This window comes from Pseudopodoces humilis, chromosome 5 (genome assembly GCF_049639895.1).
Source record: "Pseudopodoces humilis isolate 2021_Gansu_Grassland_sample_001 chromosome 5, ASM4963989v1, whole genome shotgun sequence".
In the NCBI taxonomy this organism is placed as follows: domain Eukaryota; kingdom Metazoa; phylum Chordata; class Aves; order Passeriformes; family Paridae; genus Pseudopodoces; species Pseudopodoces humilis.
Genome location: NC_142204.1, coordinates 35,133,406 through 35,153,122, shown reverse-complemented (window position 1 = coordinate 35,153,122; position 19,717 = coordinate 35,133,406). Strand labels below are relative to the sequence as shown.

The following is a 19,717-nucleotide window of genomic DNA, read 5'->3' as shown; positions in this document are numbered from 1 at the left end:
TCCATGTTCTGAAAGACATCTAGGGTTGTTCTAGATATGAGTAAGTTTTTATATTTGTGTCAGTCCTTTTGAACAAGGTAATAACAAAATTCTAGCCCTTCAGATAGAGGTCTCCTCCCCAGCTACTCACTTTGCAACCTGAGGAGTCCTAATCTGTTTACATGTTCCTTCCGAAGAAACTGTCATATCCTTGCTTGTTCCTGCTGCTTTTCTTGGAATCTGTCCCATTCTACCATATCCTTTTGAGGTGAGGAGAACACTGTGAGTTTTCAGGATACTGGCACAAGTGCATTCTGAGAGCATTTTTATACAGCACACACATTTAACATCACAAGCTATTTTGTTTGTTCTGTCTGAGCATTTCTTAACTACAGGTGACTGCTTATTCTGTATGTTTTCTGACCTCTGGTGATTGCTGAGATGATGTCTGGCAGGGAACTGTCTATTACTATCCCTGGATTTTAGTCCCAACTTGAAATAAGCAGTTTAGAATCTGTCACCTTATAGGTAAAGTCCTTTGCATGTGGACATGCACATGTCTATTCTGTAGGAAATACCCACTACATCCATGAGCATGTGGGTGAGTTGCTCTCAGTTGTGTCTAAGAAAACACTGGAAGCAAAGAGAGACAATCATAGAAATGTACTTTATACACCACTGTCAGAATAAATTGTGGAAGTAAACATCTGCCATAAGAGCTAATGCCTTTGGAAGAGAGGCATGGCTGTCTGAAATTTTTTTATTGGTCTGCTTGGTGTAAGCTTATCCTTCATATCTCAAAAACATCCTTGTTAGCCCCCTAAGACATACCATGGGCCTTGAAGGAAGGGAGGAAAGCAGCTCGGATCATCCAACTCATCATTTCTAAGCAATAGCCTCCCTCTCTCATCTGCAAGTTCCTATCTCTTATTCATCCTTTTAAAACAAAGTTCCTGTAATTCTGAACATCATTCAGCTTTTCTCTCTTTGCCAGGACTGTTAGGAAAATCTTAAGCAATGAATAGTAAAAGGCTGCATTTGGCAGGATCTCTGATGATGGGCTGGAAGGCAAAACCAAATCCTTCCAGCTATTCCTTATGTCAGGAGGGATGTACTGTGTCCCTTCATGGTCTCTATCTGCCTTTTTTTTTTTTTTTTCTCTTCTGACAGATAGGAGACAAGTCTTCTTATATACTGAATATTTTATACTTCGTGGGGTTTTTTTATACTTTTTGCTTTTGTTACAAAGTGTGATGAGAAAGATCCATATTACTGTTCCACAGGAAACAGCTGTTTGTACGTGTTTCTTGACAGATTTCCACTGAAATGCATCCTGGAGAAAACAAAAAAATCCTGCCTTAGTTTAAAGAGCAAACTGTATTTGTGGTACCCCTATTGTCAGGCGTGAAATTGTGAGAAGTATCACTTTCTGTCCACCACTTTCTGACATATTGTCACTTGGTTCTGTACAGGATAGTTGCTGCAACAGACTTGAGTTTATCAAGGATTTCATCTGGACAATTTATGGTAGTTTTCTCAATATTGTTGATTTGAATGTTTTCTTTAGGCAGTACATGTCAGAGATATAGTCCTGATAATTTTCTGTGGAGCTTTCAAAACTGCATTTTTAAAAGATAAAAAAAATCATTAAGGTAAAACACCATGTCTTGTCTGCTTTCACAGCAAGAAAAGCTGGGTGATATCTGCTTCTCCCTCCGTTATGTGCCTACTGCTGGCAAGCTGACTGTCGTCATTCTGGAGGCGAAGAACTTGAAGAAGATGGATGTCGGTGGACTATCAGGTATGTGTATGAAAATCTGCTTGAAAATTTTGTGGGCTTGTAAAGGCAGAAAATCAACTAGTGTTCTGTTGAAGGTCTCTTGGCTGAGAAGGTAAGGGCTCTTGCTTCCTGTTGAAAGATGTGGTTTGTGTTTTCTTGAAAGTTGGGACATGACTGAGTATATCAGAACTAATTCTAGCTTAAAAAAAAAAAATCACAGTACATTGCATTACACTCCAAGACAAGGTCTGAAGTGTTACACAATCAGATGACAGTGCAAGCTTTCTATACTTTCCTTCTCTCCTGTTGCCTAGAGATAAATACAAACTATTCAGGCAAGGGGAAAAAATATCTGACTACAATTCCTATTGTCTGTTTAATCTCACAAAATGTGAGCATTTCACTGCAATGTTGCAGATAATAGGTAATAGAGGAACTCACTACAGGTTGCCATGCTGACTGCTGTTTAAGGTGCTAGGAAGATTGTTTCTGCATGTGAAGGGCTCAGGTGTGATTTCTTAAACGTGCAGAGTTAGAGGTGCTCTGCGTTTGCATGCACACCAGAAATCAAAATGACAATCCTGTGTGTGTGGTAGGCAGTGAGGCTGATACATCCAACATGCTCAGTACCTGCTTCAGCCCTGGCAGCCTTTCCAAGGGATGAGGCTGTGCACACTGCGTGTGACAGGGCGTGTGCCACCTCTGAGGGACGCTGCAGTCAGCACACGTGGCACCTGGGCTGTGTCCCAGCAACCTGGTGCAGCTCCCTGTAGGTTTCTGTTCTCTGCTTGTCTGGAATTTGGACACAAATTACTGTCTAAACTGCCAATTAGTTGAGACCAAATTAAATAACAAGATGCTTTATAAGGTGAGGTCTTTCCAGGAGAACTTTGGTTTGTATGCCTTCTGTTTAGAAGAAACAGTTGCTGCCCACCGTTGAGAATGAGGCTATTTCCAGCACAGTTCTAGGACTGAAAACTTTTACAGCTGCCACTAACGAACAGATGATGTAATTGCTCATTTTAATTTACCAAGTGACAAGAAAAAAAGTGTTTTGCTCTTGTTTTTTTATAATCTTAGCACAAGGTAATAGCTGTATGCAAAATAAACAGAAGTGGGAACTTAATAAAAGCAACCTTGAAGGTTTTATTTACCACTTTTGATGACTAATAACTGGAGGCCCTTCCCATAGTGAAGGGAAACAGTCTTCCATCAATAACCAGTTATTTTTTGTTTTTTGGTTTATTTGCATCTAAGGTCATCCACTGCACAGCAACAGATACAAAAGTAAAGGACATACAAGTGTTGTTATAGTCATTACTCAATAAAGTCTAGCCTTTTCTTGTCCACAATGGACACTCGATTAAGACACACCACTAATAGTTTCCCTAATGCTCATAATGAACAAATTGCAAATTAATGTTCATAAGCACATTTACTCTTAATGGTTTCCTAATGAAAGATTAGATTCTCATAATGACAAAGCGTGGGGATTTTTGACTGAGGGTTGCTCTGACAGCCAGATCATCTATATTCTTCTCCAAACTTTGTGAGAAATGCAATGGATAATGGGTACTCAGCTTATAAGGAGTGAAAGAGAGGGGCAGGGTAACCACTAATGAACTGAAGGGCTTCTACAAACTTCAGATGGAAAATATAGTACATTGTGTTGGAGGAAATGAATGGACTTCATCTTCTTAATGTTCTGAGGCACATGGAGGACATTTAAATTTCTAGGGAAAGAGAGGTTTTGTTCTCCTTTTTTAGGGCCATGCCAAACCTGAAACATCATGTTCTCTTGGAGACAAACAAACCCAATGGGATACCATAGTTGAAGTAGGCATTCAGAAGTCACTGGCAGTGATAAGTGGCTGTTAGTCTGGTATTCCTGAGGCAGTAATTATAGATGAAATAATGTTGGTTTAAAGTAGATCCAGTATCTTTCATTAGGGAATTTATCTTTTGAATAAATTATGCAACAAAAACTTTGCAAATCAGGCTGAGATTCTGTTGTCATTATTCACACTAAATAATACCTGCTCTCTAAGTGCTAACAAAGGTGACAGGATTTTATCTTGATTAGCAAATATTTCCGCCTAGTTTTGTTACTTTCTCTAGATACTGAAATGTCTTTTCATATTATAAAACTGAAAATTTTGCATGACAGTGGAGATGCAAAGGTCAACAGTCAAATGTGAACTCAGACTGAATGTTACCTATATATTCAATAGAACCATTAACAAGAGGTGAAAATGCTGTAGTTGACACAGATGGGGGAAACAAATCCTAGTGGTTTGTCAAAAATAAGCAAAAAATACCTTTTTGTTATTGTTTTGAGTCTGGGATATATCTTTTAGTTATTCTTTCCTGGTTTTGAGATGATGCTGGAAAAGCAGAATACAGATGTTTGGAAAGGGTTCTGCTTTTCTCTTGCACTCATCCTTTATGCCTTTGGGAAGTTTACCTGCCTCACAGAGAGAAGGAGCAACGCCCTGGCTCCCACAGAGGGAACGCTGACAAGCATTCACAGCACAGTGGTGGGCAACTTCATGGCTTCCTTCTGGCTGCTTCTCTCCACATCTCAAGTATTACTGCTGCCAGTAAATATCTGCTACACCTTTGCACCTCAGTGATGTAGGAGGTTTCAGCAATTACATTGTCTTTAGTCCCAATACAAAGAACAAGTCGCTGTGTCTCAGCAGTCATCTGAACTTTTACTACTCTGTATAAATTTATTAAATCCATAATTGTGGTCTATTGGGCTTAAATACATGCTTGGTTTTCTTTTTATATGTATATTTATGTTATGCAGATAAAGAGAGCCCTGTTACAAAAGTACCCAAAGCAAGACAGATTGAAGTATATTGAGAGCACTATCTTTCCTGGCATTTTTACAGGGCCTCAGCTGGTAAACTTTAATACTTCTAGTCAGCATATATAATACTTAATGGTTACTACAGTTTAAAAAACAGTTGCAGATTAAAAAAAACCAACAAAAAAACCACACTTTATAAAAGCATTTATCACTAGCACTTTTCATACATTTCATAAGCAGTCAAAAGCCAAGCATAAATTGCTTTGGAAACAGATAATAAAAACAAAAAATTAATCATCAAATTCATTAACTTACTCTAACAAAACCCTATCAACCCATCTGAGCAGTAAACACCCAGGTCTTAAACTTAATTTCAACATCAGGCTGAGCAAACCTTGGCTCAAACACTGAAACTATTTAGCCTGAGTTTATCAAGTTACTGCAACAAGTGGCAATTATTAGTTCTGGTGAGCAATGGCTTCTGGCAAGCAATTATGCATATTCTAAAATGGCATTGTAATTATTTAAATTATGTTCAAATGGGTTGCTAATGAATCTGACATCTGGAAGGTGATGTGTAGGAATTAAGGATACAAAGCAATTATTTTTGTTTATCTGAACTTGGTGGTCTTGAGTGGCTTTAAAGGCATACTTCACCTAAAATGTCTATGAGACTTAGAAGCTTAGGTCTTAGAGGGAACTTAGGCTCCCATGTTACTCCATTGGTTTGGTTTTGTTTTAATTCCATTTAGGTGATTTGCAGAATTGGAAGATTTCAAAACCAGTTTATGGTTTAGTCTCTCCAAACAGTCCTTAGAGATGTAATCCAGCTAATTCCTTGATCAGAGCACAATGCAGCTCGCCAATGCCATTCAGTTCACAATGGTTGTCTGTTAGGTATAGTACTTCATTAGGTTCATGATCCCTTCTGCTCCAGAAATGGACAGGAATTATCTGCAGCTCCCCTTAGAGATATTCGTATAAATCAAATACTGATTTCAGATACAGATTTAAACAAGTATGAGACTTTATTCTAAATTCATTTTAATCTTATTTATAGCTATAATTTTAACTTGTTTTCTAAAGTGAAATTGGTTGTGTAACCCTTAGTGCAATTGAGTAGTTGCTAAATGTGGTCTGTGGGATAAATATGGTGCTTCTTTTTACTACATAGAAAAATTTGAAATACATACACACATTTGTACAAACAGTTCTACAGATTTCCATCTATTCAGCCATATCCTCCATTTGAATTCAATTTGTTCCTAACATAAAATAAAAACTTTCATTTCAACTTTCATCAGCTTTCCCTGCTTTGACTAAGCCAATCATTTGAATAAATTACCTGAATACCCTGAAAAGCATTTTCCCTCTAAACCTTCAGGAGTGGCTGGGGCTGGCTCCTGAGCAGACTGTTATAAGGTGTTTGGCCACTTAGGCCCTTCAGGTTATGTGCCTTATTTTGGCTTTGTTTGGGTTTTTTAAGAACTTCAGTGGCTCTGTATATTATGGTGAAATAATGGTTTGTATCAGGAAGTCACCTTTTAGCAGCTGATGGTAAGCATAAGCCTTAGCACATCTTGTCATCTTTTCAGGCTTAATTTCAGTATGGTTTATTCTTTCTAAAAATCTTTGGAAGTTAATGTGCTTTTGCTCTCTTTTTATTTTAGTATGCTTAATTTTTAGTGAATATATTTACTGGGAATGTATCCTAGAAGCAAGAAATATACCCTCCCCTTATGTCCTCAGCACTGCTGCCTCTCAGCACTCCCCAGTTTCGATGGGGACTACATGTCCTAGCTGGCATGGGCTCAGGTATTGCCTTAGGAACTGTTGCCAAGTAACAGATACTGTAGCAGACCCTAAATTGTACTATTTACTGCAAATTAATGCTTAGAAAGAATTGCAAGGAGAATAGGATTGTCATTGGATCCATGTGCTCTTACTTCTGCAGAAAGCTGCAGATACAGTTGTGAAAAGAAAGCAGCCCATAATCAGGCCCATTATGGGGGGAAGCTAATCTCAATATTTGAGTTATAAATACAAAGGGGTGCTGTGTATTTTCTGTCTGCCAAGTAAATACTCATAGAGCCATCTCTGGGGACCAAATGGTTCTGTAGCAGGAACACAGCTAGTTTTCTAGAATTCGAAAGATTGCATTCAAATTCAAAAGGCTTAATCCAGTGTTCTTAGAAAAGAATTGAGAAATTAAAAATTATTTGGACACCAGCTCTTTGAAGGCCAGGTGAATGCTCATTCTGCAGTCAGAGCATTCACTTTGATAACTTCATGAAAATATAAGAAACCTTAAAAGCTGGCTAACACAAGTGCAATATTATGGGAAAAGAAATAGACCATTAATGTCTTGCTATAAGCCCTACTGTAAGCATAACTCAGAAAGTATTAAGAGAAGAGAAAACAGCCTTATTAAAAGATTAAAGTAAAAATAAACAACAAACCACCACCACCACAGCTGTATTTTCAACTTGCCTAATCCTAAGGAATCCGGCAGACATCAGTACCAACAAATACTCCAAGATCTCTACTTAGTGTAGAGAATTTCTACATCATCTAACATCTCAGGCTCTCTGCTACACCAGCAGAACTTCCAATAGCAGATGGCTGCAGCAGTGCATCTCTCATGCTCACAAAGTGATCGCACAGCATTGCACTAAATTCATTGTGGGCTCCTACAATGGTGGTGGCATCAGCAAATCTCCTTCACATCAAAACCTTTCTCCCCTGCCTGGAAGAACATTCTTGTTGGTGACATCTTCTGTAACACTGGGCGGTAGGTGGGGGGGGTGCCTGAAGTGGTCCTTCCTAAAAAGTTAATTAAGGTGTTTTAGGGAGTTGTTTCTTCTAATCCCAAGTCAAGCTTTTGACATCAAGCCAACTTCTTCCTCAATTTAAAAGCTGAAGCAAGCGCCAAAATCAACATATATTCCAAAGTACGGTGTATCCATCATAGAAGCTAAGTTAAAGGATACACAGATTATCATATTTCAGGGCATTTTGGAAAGTCTTAAGTGGAAATTGTCAGGTAATTGTCCATTTTGTAGTGAGTCCACAATTTCCACTGCATCATATATACGCCTTTGGCACAAAACAATATATTGTTGTAGATGAACAGTCAAATTTGTTTATTCATACAAAGAAGCAGAGTCAAATTGTTGTGTTTTGTTTTGTTTTTTCTCCTGTGCATAAAATGAGGAAAACAAGACCATGCTTTCTGATTGTCAGAGAAGTTGTACTAAACCAGTGGGCATTGCTGTGAGAAACCTAGGGCAGTCACTGTGCTGAAAAAGTGCCTTGGCTTAATAGCTGTATGAATAGCTTCTCAATTTGAGAAAGGAAAGGTTATTTCATGTAGACACTGACCAAAGGTACACGTGGTCAGCGCCCAGCTGGCTGGAATCTGCCAATCAATAGTCATCAGTTTCTGGTATTTTTATGGATTTCCTCCTCCCTTCCCCAAAACAAAGAATATTTAAAACAAAGACTTCTTATTCTTTAATTGGAATAGCCATATCTAAACAATGCATTTTGTGTTTGTATGCCTGTTTCCTCCTGATTAAATTATACTAAGTTTTTATTTGGTTGTGCAGTCCCAAAGCCAAGTGTAAAAAAGTGTGTTAATCATCACATTTTCATAAAAGTAATTAATGCTCTAGGTTTTCAAGTTCCTCAAGAATTTCATAGCAATGTGAGTGGCTGTAAAATGGATATAGAAATACTTAGATTTTAGGATCCTTAGGGAAATTAGGCAGCTCTGTTACAAGTAAATTTAATTTCTTTTTACTCTCTGAAATTTGCAGCCTAAATATATATTTTAATGAGTTTTAAGAAAAAAAATGGAAAATAAAAAAAAATCTTTTTCGTCTTTATAAATACAGTTTAGGTAAGTGCCTAAATGTGCAGAGAAAGTAAGTATAAATGAGACTATTTCCTTTTCACAACAATATAAAATCATACAGGTTTTTAAGACAGTAAGATGAGTGTTTTGTTAGCACTATTGGTGCACTTGAGATTCGATGAAGTTTGTGATACTGTCTGAAGAACTAGAAACAGTTTTAAAGATTTTTACATTACCTTAAATCCCACATAGCATCTTTTGTTTGTTTAATCCATGTGGGTAAAAAAATGATGAGTTTTGTGGTTGCTTGTTATAGATCTCCTGCCTCTGTTTCCAGTGTGTAACTCCTTTATGTGCACATCAATGGGAAGAAACATTTCACAAATTAGACCCTTGATTATTCCTGAAAGGAGCAGGGTTTGTAAGAAGGGAACTGCATGTTTCCTCTAGTACACTGCTAAAAATGTCTGTGACAACAGACAGAGCATGTGCTTCAGCATAAGAAGAGAGATAAGAAAATAGGTGTTTGTAGTTCTTGGTTGGTATCATTACTTTACATAAATCATTTGTGGGTCATAGCTGTTCAAATCTGTCCGCACATTTGGCAAGTGAAGTTCTCCAATGACAGCTGTGAGATGCTATTTGGCAAAATGAAAAGGAAGCTTTCCCCTTGCCAATTCCTAAGTTTATTTTCCAAAACCTTTCTAACTAAAAGTAAAAGTCAAGTCCTGCCCACTTTTCTATTGATGCAGTTCCCCAAAAAGGTCCCATTACCCTTCTTGAGGTAACAGAAGAGATGTACAATCTTGTTGCTGAGACTGGGATGCCAACATCCAGTTTTTGTGCCTTTTGTCTCTCTGAGTAGAGTGATATGAATCTCAGTGGGCTTCTCTTTTCAAGTATTTTATTCCTCACTCCCATTTCCATGACGCTGTGGATGAGGTAGGGAAGCCAGCATTTGAGCCCTGTCCCAGCACAGGTCATGCTGCTTTAGAGCCACTTTGTTCTATTTGAGACAGTCATGGGGTGGGAGAGCCAATTTGATTAACTGGAGATTACCTGCTAACAAGGTGAGAAAGCAAAGCCCAGAAATGCCACTTTTCCCCAGTAAAGAATATAAAATTATCTGGATTTTATTTCTGGCTGTCATTTTTGTCCCTTTGTTTATTAACTGTGAAAGTCAACACAGTCTCTTCTTCATGAGGGTCGTCTTTAGCATGATGAACATGTATGTGTCACTTCTGTGAAATCTGCAGATGTGCTGAAGGGGAAGATAAGGCTGGGTAGGAGTGAGGGATCTACACAAGTAAACCCTTTATTTAGATACTGATTTAACACTGTTAAGGTGCTAAACAATTATTTTACAAAGCTGAAGAAAGGAATCTGATCTCTTTTTTTAACTCCCTTAACAATATGGTTAGTTTTGAAGCCAAAGCTGGGGTTTTTTCCTCTGCTATACAAGCCTTGTTGATAAGATGGAGCCAGCTGTGTTTCTTTCAACTCATGCAACTAATCACCAACATAATAAAATAGTAAAACTGGTAATATGGAGGGAACAGCTCCTGACATTTTGTGATTATTAATGCAGTGAGTCTAGTCCTCTCATGTTTAAAAAAAATATCTTTTTTCTGTCTTCTTGATGAATATGCTGTTGCTCATTCCCAACATGAATGCCTTTCAATTCTGCTGAGCTGTCTTCAAATTTATAAATAGCAACATTTTTTTCTCAATTTAAATCAAAGTAATTTCTGTGCAGGGGCTTCTTGCTGCATCCCATCAAATCAGATGTTAATGAAATTATTACTGAATAATAAAATATATAATTCTAGTTAAGGAAAGACAAAAATAAAGATGAGAACATCTGTTCAGCATGTGTACTGACAGATAAAACCTTTTTTATTTGACTGCAAACTTCCAATGTTATGTAACGCAATTGACCAATGTGGAATGGATAACGTATAGAAATTTTCTTAACAAATATGCTTAAAAAGAAATCTCTCATAAAGAATCCCATCTAATGCAAAGTTCCTCTGTTTACTACCTCTTTTTTGAAAGCAGAACACAGAATTTATAAAATCTGATTTTGTGAATTTCATCACAATATAATCTCTCATATCTGAGTTTGTCAAAAATCAAATAGAGATATATATTATAAAGCTATGCATGATCTAATAAGAGCTATGCACAATCTTACAATAGGCAGCTCCAGATTTTAATTCCTGTCCTGTAAGTTTGAGCATTTTGGGATCCAAATATAATCTCTGCAGCTCAGCAGCATCTTTGGAGGAACAGCTTCAAGTCAGAGAAGTAAGGGGTTCTGTTTAATCTCAGCTATGAAGCCAAATTCATGGGATCTCCTTCTCCAGACTCCCCGTGATAACACAGAACACTTTACATATACAGGTCTGCAGGTTAAATCCACCTTTCCACTGAAGTGAATATGATAATGTCCTGATTGAGCCCTAGTGAGAAAAAAGCATCTTAAATTCTTTTTGAGCCTCTTCAGAAATCTGCAGTACGGCTGGCTCCAGGGCCAGTCTTGTTCCTGCACTCTTGTGAGAGGATGGATGCATTCCTGCAGTAAGTCCCAGGAAGCCAAGTTGAAGTACTCAGCTGTATCAGTTGCTTCTCATCAGCAAACCATCACCTGCTTATCAAAATCTGAGGATGCTAAAAGTAGCTATTATGAGAGCTTGGAACAAAATGGGTTTTTTAAGTTCACAAGCCCTGACTATGTGGGATGTGAAGAAATGCTTATGTAAGGATGTGACAGCATCAGCAAGTCTTGTGCTGCAAATTGTTTCAGCTGGTTGGAAGCTAAGTTAGTTCAGGCTGCTCCCTCGTGGATAAAAAAAAAATAGAGGGGCAAAGCATTTAATTTAAAACAAGTGCACATTACTTTAGAAATAAGGTGTTTGGGATCTGGATCTGGAAAGCTGTGGGAGCAAAGTGTTTCTGAGAGAGGTTTCACTGGGGCTAAGCAAGTTTAAAGGGTGTTGGGCCAAGCTGCTTCCTGAATGATGGTGGAAATCAGGGACTGGCTCAGCTGTTCCTGGAGATTACTTGTATTGCCCACTGCTGAGGAACATCTTCAGGAAGTTACTGTCTGGATTCTGGTTAGGAAGCCAGTACTTGATAAGAATAATCTTTTTCATCTGCTACTCTGCTCAGTTTTTGTCTGGTAATCCCTGTGGCACTGCAAGTGAGTGATTTCCTACATTGATTGAGTTCTTTGACATGAATTAGTCAAGAAATAGACTCAAGTATGAGATAGATGTTGCTTTTGTCTAATCTGGGGATTGATTGCATTTCTTTGATCAAGGTTTTAGTTCTTCACATAACAAAATGAAGTAGTATAAGAGAATCCACAACAAAGCATTGACAATCATTAGTTTATAAATGAAATACTCAGACAAGCACATCTTTCACATACACCAGTGCACACTTTCCTTTGTGTAACTAGTACAACTGTAATATTATGAAACACCAATTACTGGAGAGCCTAGTATTATGGTCCTCATCTTCAGATTCCATGAGGTAGCAGAGGATATGACTTGGTTTCCTTTCAGCCTTGAGGGAAGTTTTGCACTGGTAGAATGTTCTATTATGTTAAGAGGTGGCACAAACCCAAGGCCAGCAGTAGTCCTCTGGCAATTTCAAATACAGTTTTGTGAGCAATGGAATTATAAGGCATGATTTCCATTAATTTCAGAGTGTGACTGGGTATTCTGATGTCTAATAAAATATGTGCTTCAATTGAAACCTACAGTTTGAACATCTGCAGTATCTCTTTCACATGTCTGTTTTCTGGTGTGTAATAAGAGGTGAGCCCATCTTGGAGCTTTCACCTCATACTAGGATACTTAGTAGGCTTTCTGTATTCCATCTGGCTGCCTGCTTTCTGAAAACCTACAGGAATTTAATGTCTTCAAGAGGCCTGTGATCCTGGTCAATATGCTAAAAAGGATATGGAAAGGGGGCAGTCAGTCACCAGGCTAGTAATTGCACTCAAAGACAAAATTATTACCTACACTTTATTTCCTTGGGAAAAAATGTATTTTGTTTTATTGCAAATCCAGTGACAAACATTCTTTGAGTCATATTTAAATCTATTCTCATTTTCCTGCTGTGTGGTGGGTTTTCTTTTTCTTTTTGATCTCTGTATAAAGGAAATATTTTTTTCTTTTACTCTAGCTGCTCCAGTCATTTCAATGATCTAAATCACTCCATTACTCCCTCTCCTGACTCTGAATATCTTAAGGTATACCCTGATTTTAGAAACCAGGTTTTGTCTGTGTTTGCTGCCAGCATCTTTCTTTGGCAAAGAGCATGGTCCCCAAGCATTCTGTTGTTGTGCAAGATTTACTTTATGCAGAGCATTGCCAGATAAGCCCTTTGGCTTTTCTTGTTTACATTCTGCTTGCTGTATTTTCTCTTTGTTTACAATTCCAGCACACTTGAATCCTGATAGGTTAAATGGAAGGGAAGACAGGCATCAGACAGTTGGTGCCTGACCCATCCAGCACACGCCTCTTGCTTTCAGAACAGCCCAGTCATTTTTTCACTGGTACTTTGAGGTGCATTCAAATCTGCCTTGGCATCTGTCCAGCCCTGCATAATATCAAGAAGAGAACATCCTGTCTGAGACAACAGATTGTTAGTTCAATTATATTCCTGAAATCGAGTTAAAATTCTGTGAAAGAGGCTTCAAAATTGAAGGACCCTATGGGAATGTTATGGGGGTTTTGTTCATTTGACTTATAGCAATCAGGCATACTAAATGAGATGCATTGTATAAGTGCGTGTTCTGTGTTGTTTATGGCTGTTTATGTTGTATTTGATAACAGAGTGAAGTAAGTAAATTGATAGCACTGCCATCTAGAGATAAAACAAAGGTCTTGCGCTAAGCTTGATAAGGAAAGTGGAGGACCTTGAACTTCTTGTCTAAAATACTGTTAACAGATTTTTATTATAACCAGTGAGAAGTACTCTGAGCTGCTTCTGAATATAATTAATAACAATTCCTCATTAGTAGTGACCAAATTTTATGTTACTGACCAGGGTTTCTGAAGTGTGACACAGTAATTAAATAATCCTTCAGTATCTTTGGGTCAGACTCACAAGCATTCAGGACCATTGCTGGTCTTATTGGACTGATAAGTATATTTTTCTAATCAGGGTTGTGTCTGGCATATTGAAAAGACTGGTAGCCTTGCTGTAACTCAATTCAGTCATTTTTTTTAGTAAAGAGAAGGTGGTGCAGTTTTTCTGGCAGAGATACAAGCATCCATATAGTACAATAATGTTCTGAATTAATTCTAGTGTTGTTTCATTAGAAGAGTTCTGGTCAGATGCAAAATGTTCGTGCCCAGTTTTGTATTTTTACCCTTGTTTTCTCTATTGATTTTTATTTAGTCTCAGCAGCACAAAAGCCAGCTTCTCCATCTGCCAGTTTTATCTCTTCCCATACACTGAGTGTTTATTTTCCTCCTTGTTTCTCAAATTGCACACATATCTGAAGAACTGAAAACTGGCTGTAACACATGGAGTTAGATCCTGCCATTTCACAGCATTCCAATAAGGCATATTTTCAGATTGTCCAATAGATTTCCATTAGGTGTAGTTTGTTTTATTATGTGAAGGGTGATTGTGTGAACTCAGATTTCTGATGTTCTAATGCTTTTTTGTATAAGCATTTCATAGCCACATAATTAGTATAGGCTTTGGCTCTTTGTGGAGTGCTCTGTGTTGACTGGCTGTTTGGTCTGCTTGTGCATAAATGAATGTCACCTTTTTGCTCCTAGAAAACAAGACACATTACCTATCACTGTCTGTGAGTTTTATTTCTTGTCAACAATTTCTATGTGAATTTTATATGGGGTAATAAACTAGTTTGAATAGTACATATTCCTTAGTGATCTGCAAGCCACAGTAAAGAGAGAAAATGCACCAATTAGTGTCTCACAAACTAATCAGAAGAAATAAGGGCATAGAGTATATCAAACAGTATATCACTTAATGATTTCATCCTATTTGCATGATAAAGATACTGGTCAAGATGAGAAAAACCCCTAAATGATGACAATGAAAAATATTTAAGAGAAACGGCACGTGAGCTGCCAGGAAGGCAAAAATTTGGGGTTCATAAAAAATGCAGAGTTTCCATCTATGCATCACTGAAGACTGGGCAGTCACATCATGGTTTATATGATGTCACATAAAAGACAAACCATTGTAGAAAAGCACACACTAAATCCACATACAGCTTGTCTTCTCAGCTTCAAAGTCCTCCTCCAGTAAACTGAAGCGTTAATGTTGGTTCAACGCAAATTTTCAAACGTTACACCAACAGCATATGCTGATATCAGACCTCCAGTTCTAGAGTCATAGCCATGAAGCTCAATAGATAACACACTAAATAATTAAAGGCAATGAAGGGCAAGACAGGACTTATCAAAACAAACAAAAGACTTCTGCTGTTATTTTTATTTCAAATAAGGACAATTCATGAATTTAAACTCCAGTGGGTGACAGGACTTCAGCTTAGCTGTGTACTTTTGAGAATCCCATCCATACTTAGGCTTTTAAATATATTTGCAACTATCATTGTAAAAGTTATTACTACTTCTATCAACTTTTCCTGGGTCAGTCAGAAAGACCAAATTTTCATGAACCAGCAGTTTAGGGCCAAGTTTTAATAAACTGAAAGGCAGAAGGTTGGTGTCTCAGTTATATCTAAACTCTTTTGCACAGCTCTGACAGCACGGAAAAGCTGTTAATGTTTTTTTCAGTGAATTAGAGGCCTTAAATTCAAAAAATAGATTCTAATACTCAAGGCTTAATAAGTATTTTAGGGCTTAAGTTAATGCTTACCTGAGTCCCTTGGATATGCAGTTAATAGGAAGATGAGAGAGGGCATGGAAATTTAACCCTCTGTCAAGTGACTTGAATAACCAAATTTGAAAAGGAGCACTCAGAAGAAAAATGTGCATATTGCTCATTCCCTTGAGCCCTTTCATCCAAAAGCTGATTCTGAGATGTCAATGAACAGTATGATAAAAATATTTTAAGGAGTTTAGACTAGTAAATACACTTCCATTTCTAAAGTATAATAAAAGGAAAAACTCTTTTTTCCTGAGAGGTACCGCTAGCATTTCTCAGGGAGTCTCTAAAGGTTAGTATTCCAAATGGCTCTGCAAATGCAGTTGCATGAGGCAATGGAGATATGGGTGGCATGGAAATGTGACTAATTTAATAGTTGTTTCTGCTCTGAACCTTTGAAGAAATCTTACTTTCTGGTTCCCACTTTGGAATATGCTTTGTGGGTGGGCTTTAACTGAGAACTTCCTAACATAAAATGTTTGTATGATCCCAGAGAAGTGAAACCTTGTAGATTCAAGACCTTTATCTATCCTCATCTGCCTGAGTGTCCTAACCAGTGCTTTGCAAAGTCAAGACATATCCTGCCAGATGCCCTTGTCTCAGGCACCTTCTTATTTCCTTGTTTGTAGATTTGAGAAGAGGGTTTAATTACCTGGTCACCAGCCAAGACTATACCCTGGTAAGATAGGAAAAGAGAAGGTGGAGTATTAAATTACCTCATATTGAGTAGAAATTTATGGAGTAGAAATAGGACTGGAGTTACTGCTTTCCTGGTGCATGTTCTACTCAGGAAAACCTAGTCTTCAAAATTACCTTCTCTGTTTGCAGGGACAGCCACAATTTTTTTTTTGCCAAGCACGCAAAGGCTGTTCTCTGTGCAGAGCTCAGTCACCACCTCTCATTTTGTCTCTGTGCTAAGGATAAGCCAGGCCAGCCAGTGTACATCCCAGTGGGATCTAAAGTGTGCAGTTTTCCATGTCCCTAAATGTTTAGGAGAATGAGGGCACCTCCACATGTTAGGTGATTGAGTGAATGTGTTCTGTGGAAGATGCAGTGGTGTGTTGTTGGACACTTAAGGAAAATAGTTTCCAGAAAACACTTAATAGCTATGTCTTCTGACATGTATATGTAAGGTCTTTTTACATTTACTCTTTTTGGTACCTAGAGTTTGCCAACCTTGTTCTGAATGCTGCTTTAAGCCTTAAAGTTGACTCTCCACAGATTTACTAGTACCTCGCATTTTGGCCATATATAAAGGTCTTGGGCTAAGTTTGACCTTGGAGAGCATTTCTTTCTGCCTTTATTTGCACTCTTACTTCCAGTGTGGAATGGGACTGCCATTGTATAGAGCCAATGTCCAACTAAGAGGCACTTGTGTGCTCATGTAACAGTAATAGCTGTAGGAAGTCTTGAATTTCCTTGTTTTTACCTCATTCTTTCATCTGTGCTCAGATCCTATATTTCCTGAGACTGCTGTGTATTATTTGTGTCATGGCTCTACTTAAGATCTCCAATCAGTTTGATCATGCTCATGTCCTGAAAAACTTAATAATAAAAGCCACATAGCTGAATTCTAATTGTTCTTTCTTCATGCCATCACCTGAGCATGAATCAGGAATGCAGTGGGCAAACAGGAAATGGTAAATTCTCCTTATTTAATGCAGAGAGACAAGTATTTTCTCAGGGAGGAAAAGTTGCTTACAATTGCTGCTAACAGTATTCAAGCCTGGAGAACCAGTAGCCAACACAGTTTAAAAACTCACAGCTGAAAAATCTGCTCCTCAGGTTTTTATATTCACAGAAATTGAGGTAGACAATTCCCCAGTTCAAATTGAAATAGATTTTTTTTTTCAGCTTATCCTTCATACTCAGTCTCACTGACTGAATGGAGTAGCATCTGTAGATTTCAAAGAAAATTTTGGTACATCTGTAGCTGAAACTGTCTCAAATTTCCATTGAATCAGATAATTCTCATCAGATATCCCTGAAGATGATAAGAGGATCAATGCTGTCAGCAAGTTCAAAGCAGCATGAAAATACAGTTTGATGAAAAGCAGCTTCATTGTAATGCAAAAAACAGCACCCCAGCTATTCCTGTAGTGCATGTGCAAGAGTTTGAGTGATTTGAATAAAGGATGCCTGATAGAGTAAAATAAGACCCAAAATGATTACCTGTAGAGTAAATGGACCTGCTCATCATGCAGGTCTTTGAAGAGATAATGCATACACCTGTTCAGAAGATGTAATAGTTGTGGTTGAAATACCAGGTCTGAAACACAAGGGTTACGATGGATGGTTAAGCTTTAAAATCACTTGGAAGCAGCTGATTTTAAGTTGCCATGGCAAAGGATTTTCAGACAATGAGAAGCTTTTACATTAATATCTTTGTAAGCCTTGTTGTGATAGAATTGTCTCTGAAGAGCAGTCTCTTTCTTGCTCCTGCTGACACACACAGTTATAAAATCATCAAGTAATTATATAGTGCTGTAATGACTTTTTGGATTTCTTCTCTATTGGTTTTGCCACTGATTTGCAGATTCCCTTTCTGCTAAATTTTTATAATAGGCAACTGAATTAATCAACATTTTGTTATCAAAATTTTTCAAGATATCCCTTGTGTTTACAAAAAATGTCAGGGTAGGGAAATTACAATGGTTTTCCATTGTGTTAGTCTATTAATTTTGAACAACAAATTAATAAAATCTGTCTGAATAAAAACACTTCTCTTTGACAACTTAGGTGGTTTGGGCTTTTTTTTTTTTTTTATTTTCTGGCTAACATGAGTTTTTTGGAGCATATATTATACAGTTAGGTCATATGGTCCACTTATCTTCTTCCTCAGTGGCCAAAATAAAAGTCTGAAAAAGCGTGTCCTATCTGAGCTCAGGGTGAGATAAGAAGCTTATTGGTAGGGGAAATTTGTAGAGAATTTTGCAGGGACTTTGTTTCAATTCTCAGAGGAGAGAGAGTAGTGTCCACTCTTCCCAAGACAGCTTGGACTTGCACTGGTTTTTGCTGGTTCACTCTAATGTTGCTCTCGCACCAAACAGGAGCAGAACAAGGCTTTGTTTCAGTAGTTAACCAGCCCTGGTTGGCCATTCATGTGCATGTGGAGTCTCAAGGCACAGAAAATCAAAGGCCAGAATTTGTATTCCTGTTAATCTTCACCAGCTGCACAGCAGCTTCCAGCTGATGCAAATGGTGCTGGTAGCACATTCTGTGTGTCAGGGGCTGGGAACCAATAATACCAGTCTCCTCACTGCACCTCCCACTGCCTGTGGGTTTGGGTGCTTTGGAGGTACACTTCCTAAGATGTCACTTTTCCTGCCAGCTGCAGAGACAGGATGCAAAAGGGGAGGGTTATGGGAAGGGAGTTTTCTAAGGAGGGCTTTGAGGAAACCAGCACTGAGTCTCTAGCAGCAGTGAAGCTCTGACATTCATGCCTAGTGGCACTTTGTCATATTAAAATTTAATGGGCTTCAGGACATAAAGTGAGGTGTATTTGTTCTGACACACTTTTAATTAAGGTTTTCATCAAATTCTTTTTCCTTTAATATTTACTTTAGATTGGCCGTTCCTTCTTTGGGATTCTGTAGGTTTGAAAAGCTTTCAGATAGGGCTTCAATTGCAGCCTTTCAATGTAATTATTAGTTATGTATTGCATGGGAATGAAGCTGGTTCTTTTAAGTTAGCACAGTATAAACACTTTGTACTCCCAGCTGCTGTGCCAATGCGCAGGACTGGGATCCACATCACAATGCATTGTCTCCATTCTCTCTACTGCAACACAAACTATTTATTCAGTTTAGTGGCAGCTGCAGCACACAAGTAATTGGGGCCTGAAAAGTCTCTGTGGGTATCATTAATTTAGCACTAGATTTTAGTCTTAGGAGGTACCTAAATGCCAATAACAACATACAAACATATTCAAAGACAAACAGATTGATTGGATTACATAAATAGGTTGATCAGATTAATCTCAAATCCATATATTTTTAGACACGTATTATTAGTTATGCAGAACATGGAGTTGACTGATGTGAGTGTGCGGAAGAGAATCTTTGTACATCGGTCTAAATTGTTAGCTGTTAACTCTTTGAAATCAGCCAAAATATTTAAGCTGAGTAAAATGAATGATTCACTAATCTATAAAGATTTTCTGTTAGATTTGAGGGCTGCTTAAATAAAATAGGCCAAAATTACAAAAAAAAAGATAAAGTTATGTTGGGAGAAGATTTAGCAATAAATTAGTGGGGGGGATATGAAATTAAGGATGCTGAATAGTGGGTGGGGATAAGCTCATTTTATGTAACAAGATAATTTAAAAAGTGAAATACAAAAATAGCTGTAAAACTGAAAAATAACTGCATTGCAGCTTTCACATGTTCACAGCTCTTCCAGAGAT

General features: G+C 37.8%; 1 protein-coding gene across 4 annotated transcripts in view; it reads left to right on the top strand.

The window, feature by feature from the left end:
• The window catches only part of SYT1 (synaptotagmin 1), a 333,083-nt gene that overhangs the window by 282,315 nt on the left and 31,051 nt on the right, over positions 1-19,717 (top strand). For all 4 annotated transcript variants that reach the window (XM_088055674.1, XM_088055675.1, XM_014248841.2 and 1 more), the window contains one exon: positions 1,663-1,780. In XM_088055674.1, coding sequence (XP_087911800.1) covers positions 1,663-1,780 — 118 coding nt within the window. The remainder of the gene's footprint in view (positions 1-1,662; positions 1,781-19,717) is intronic.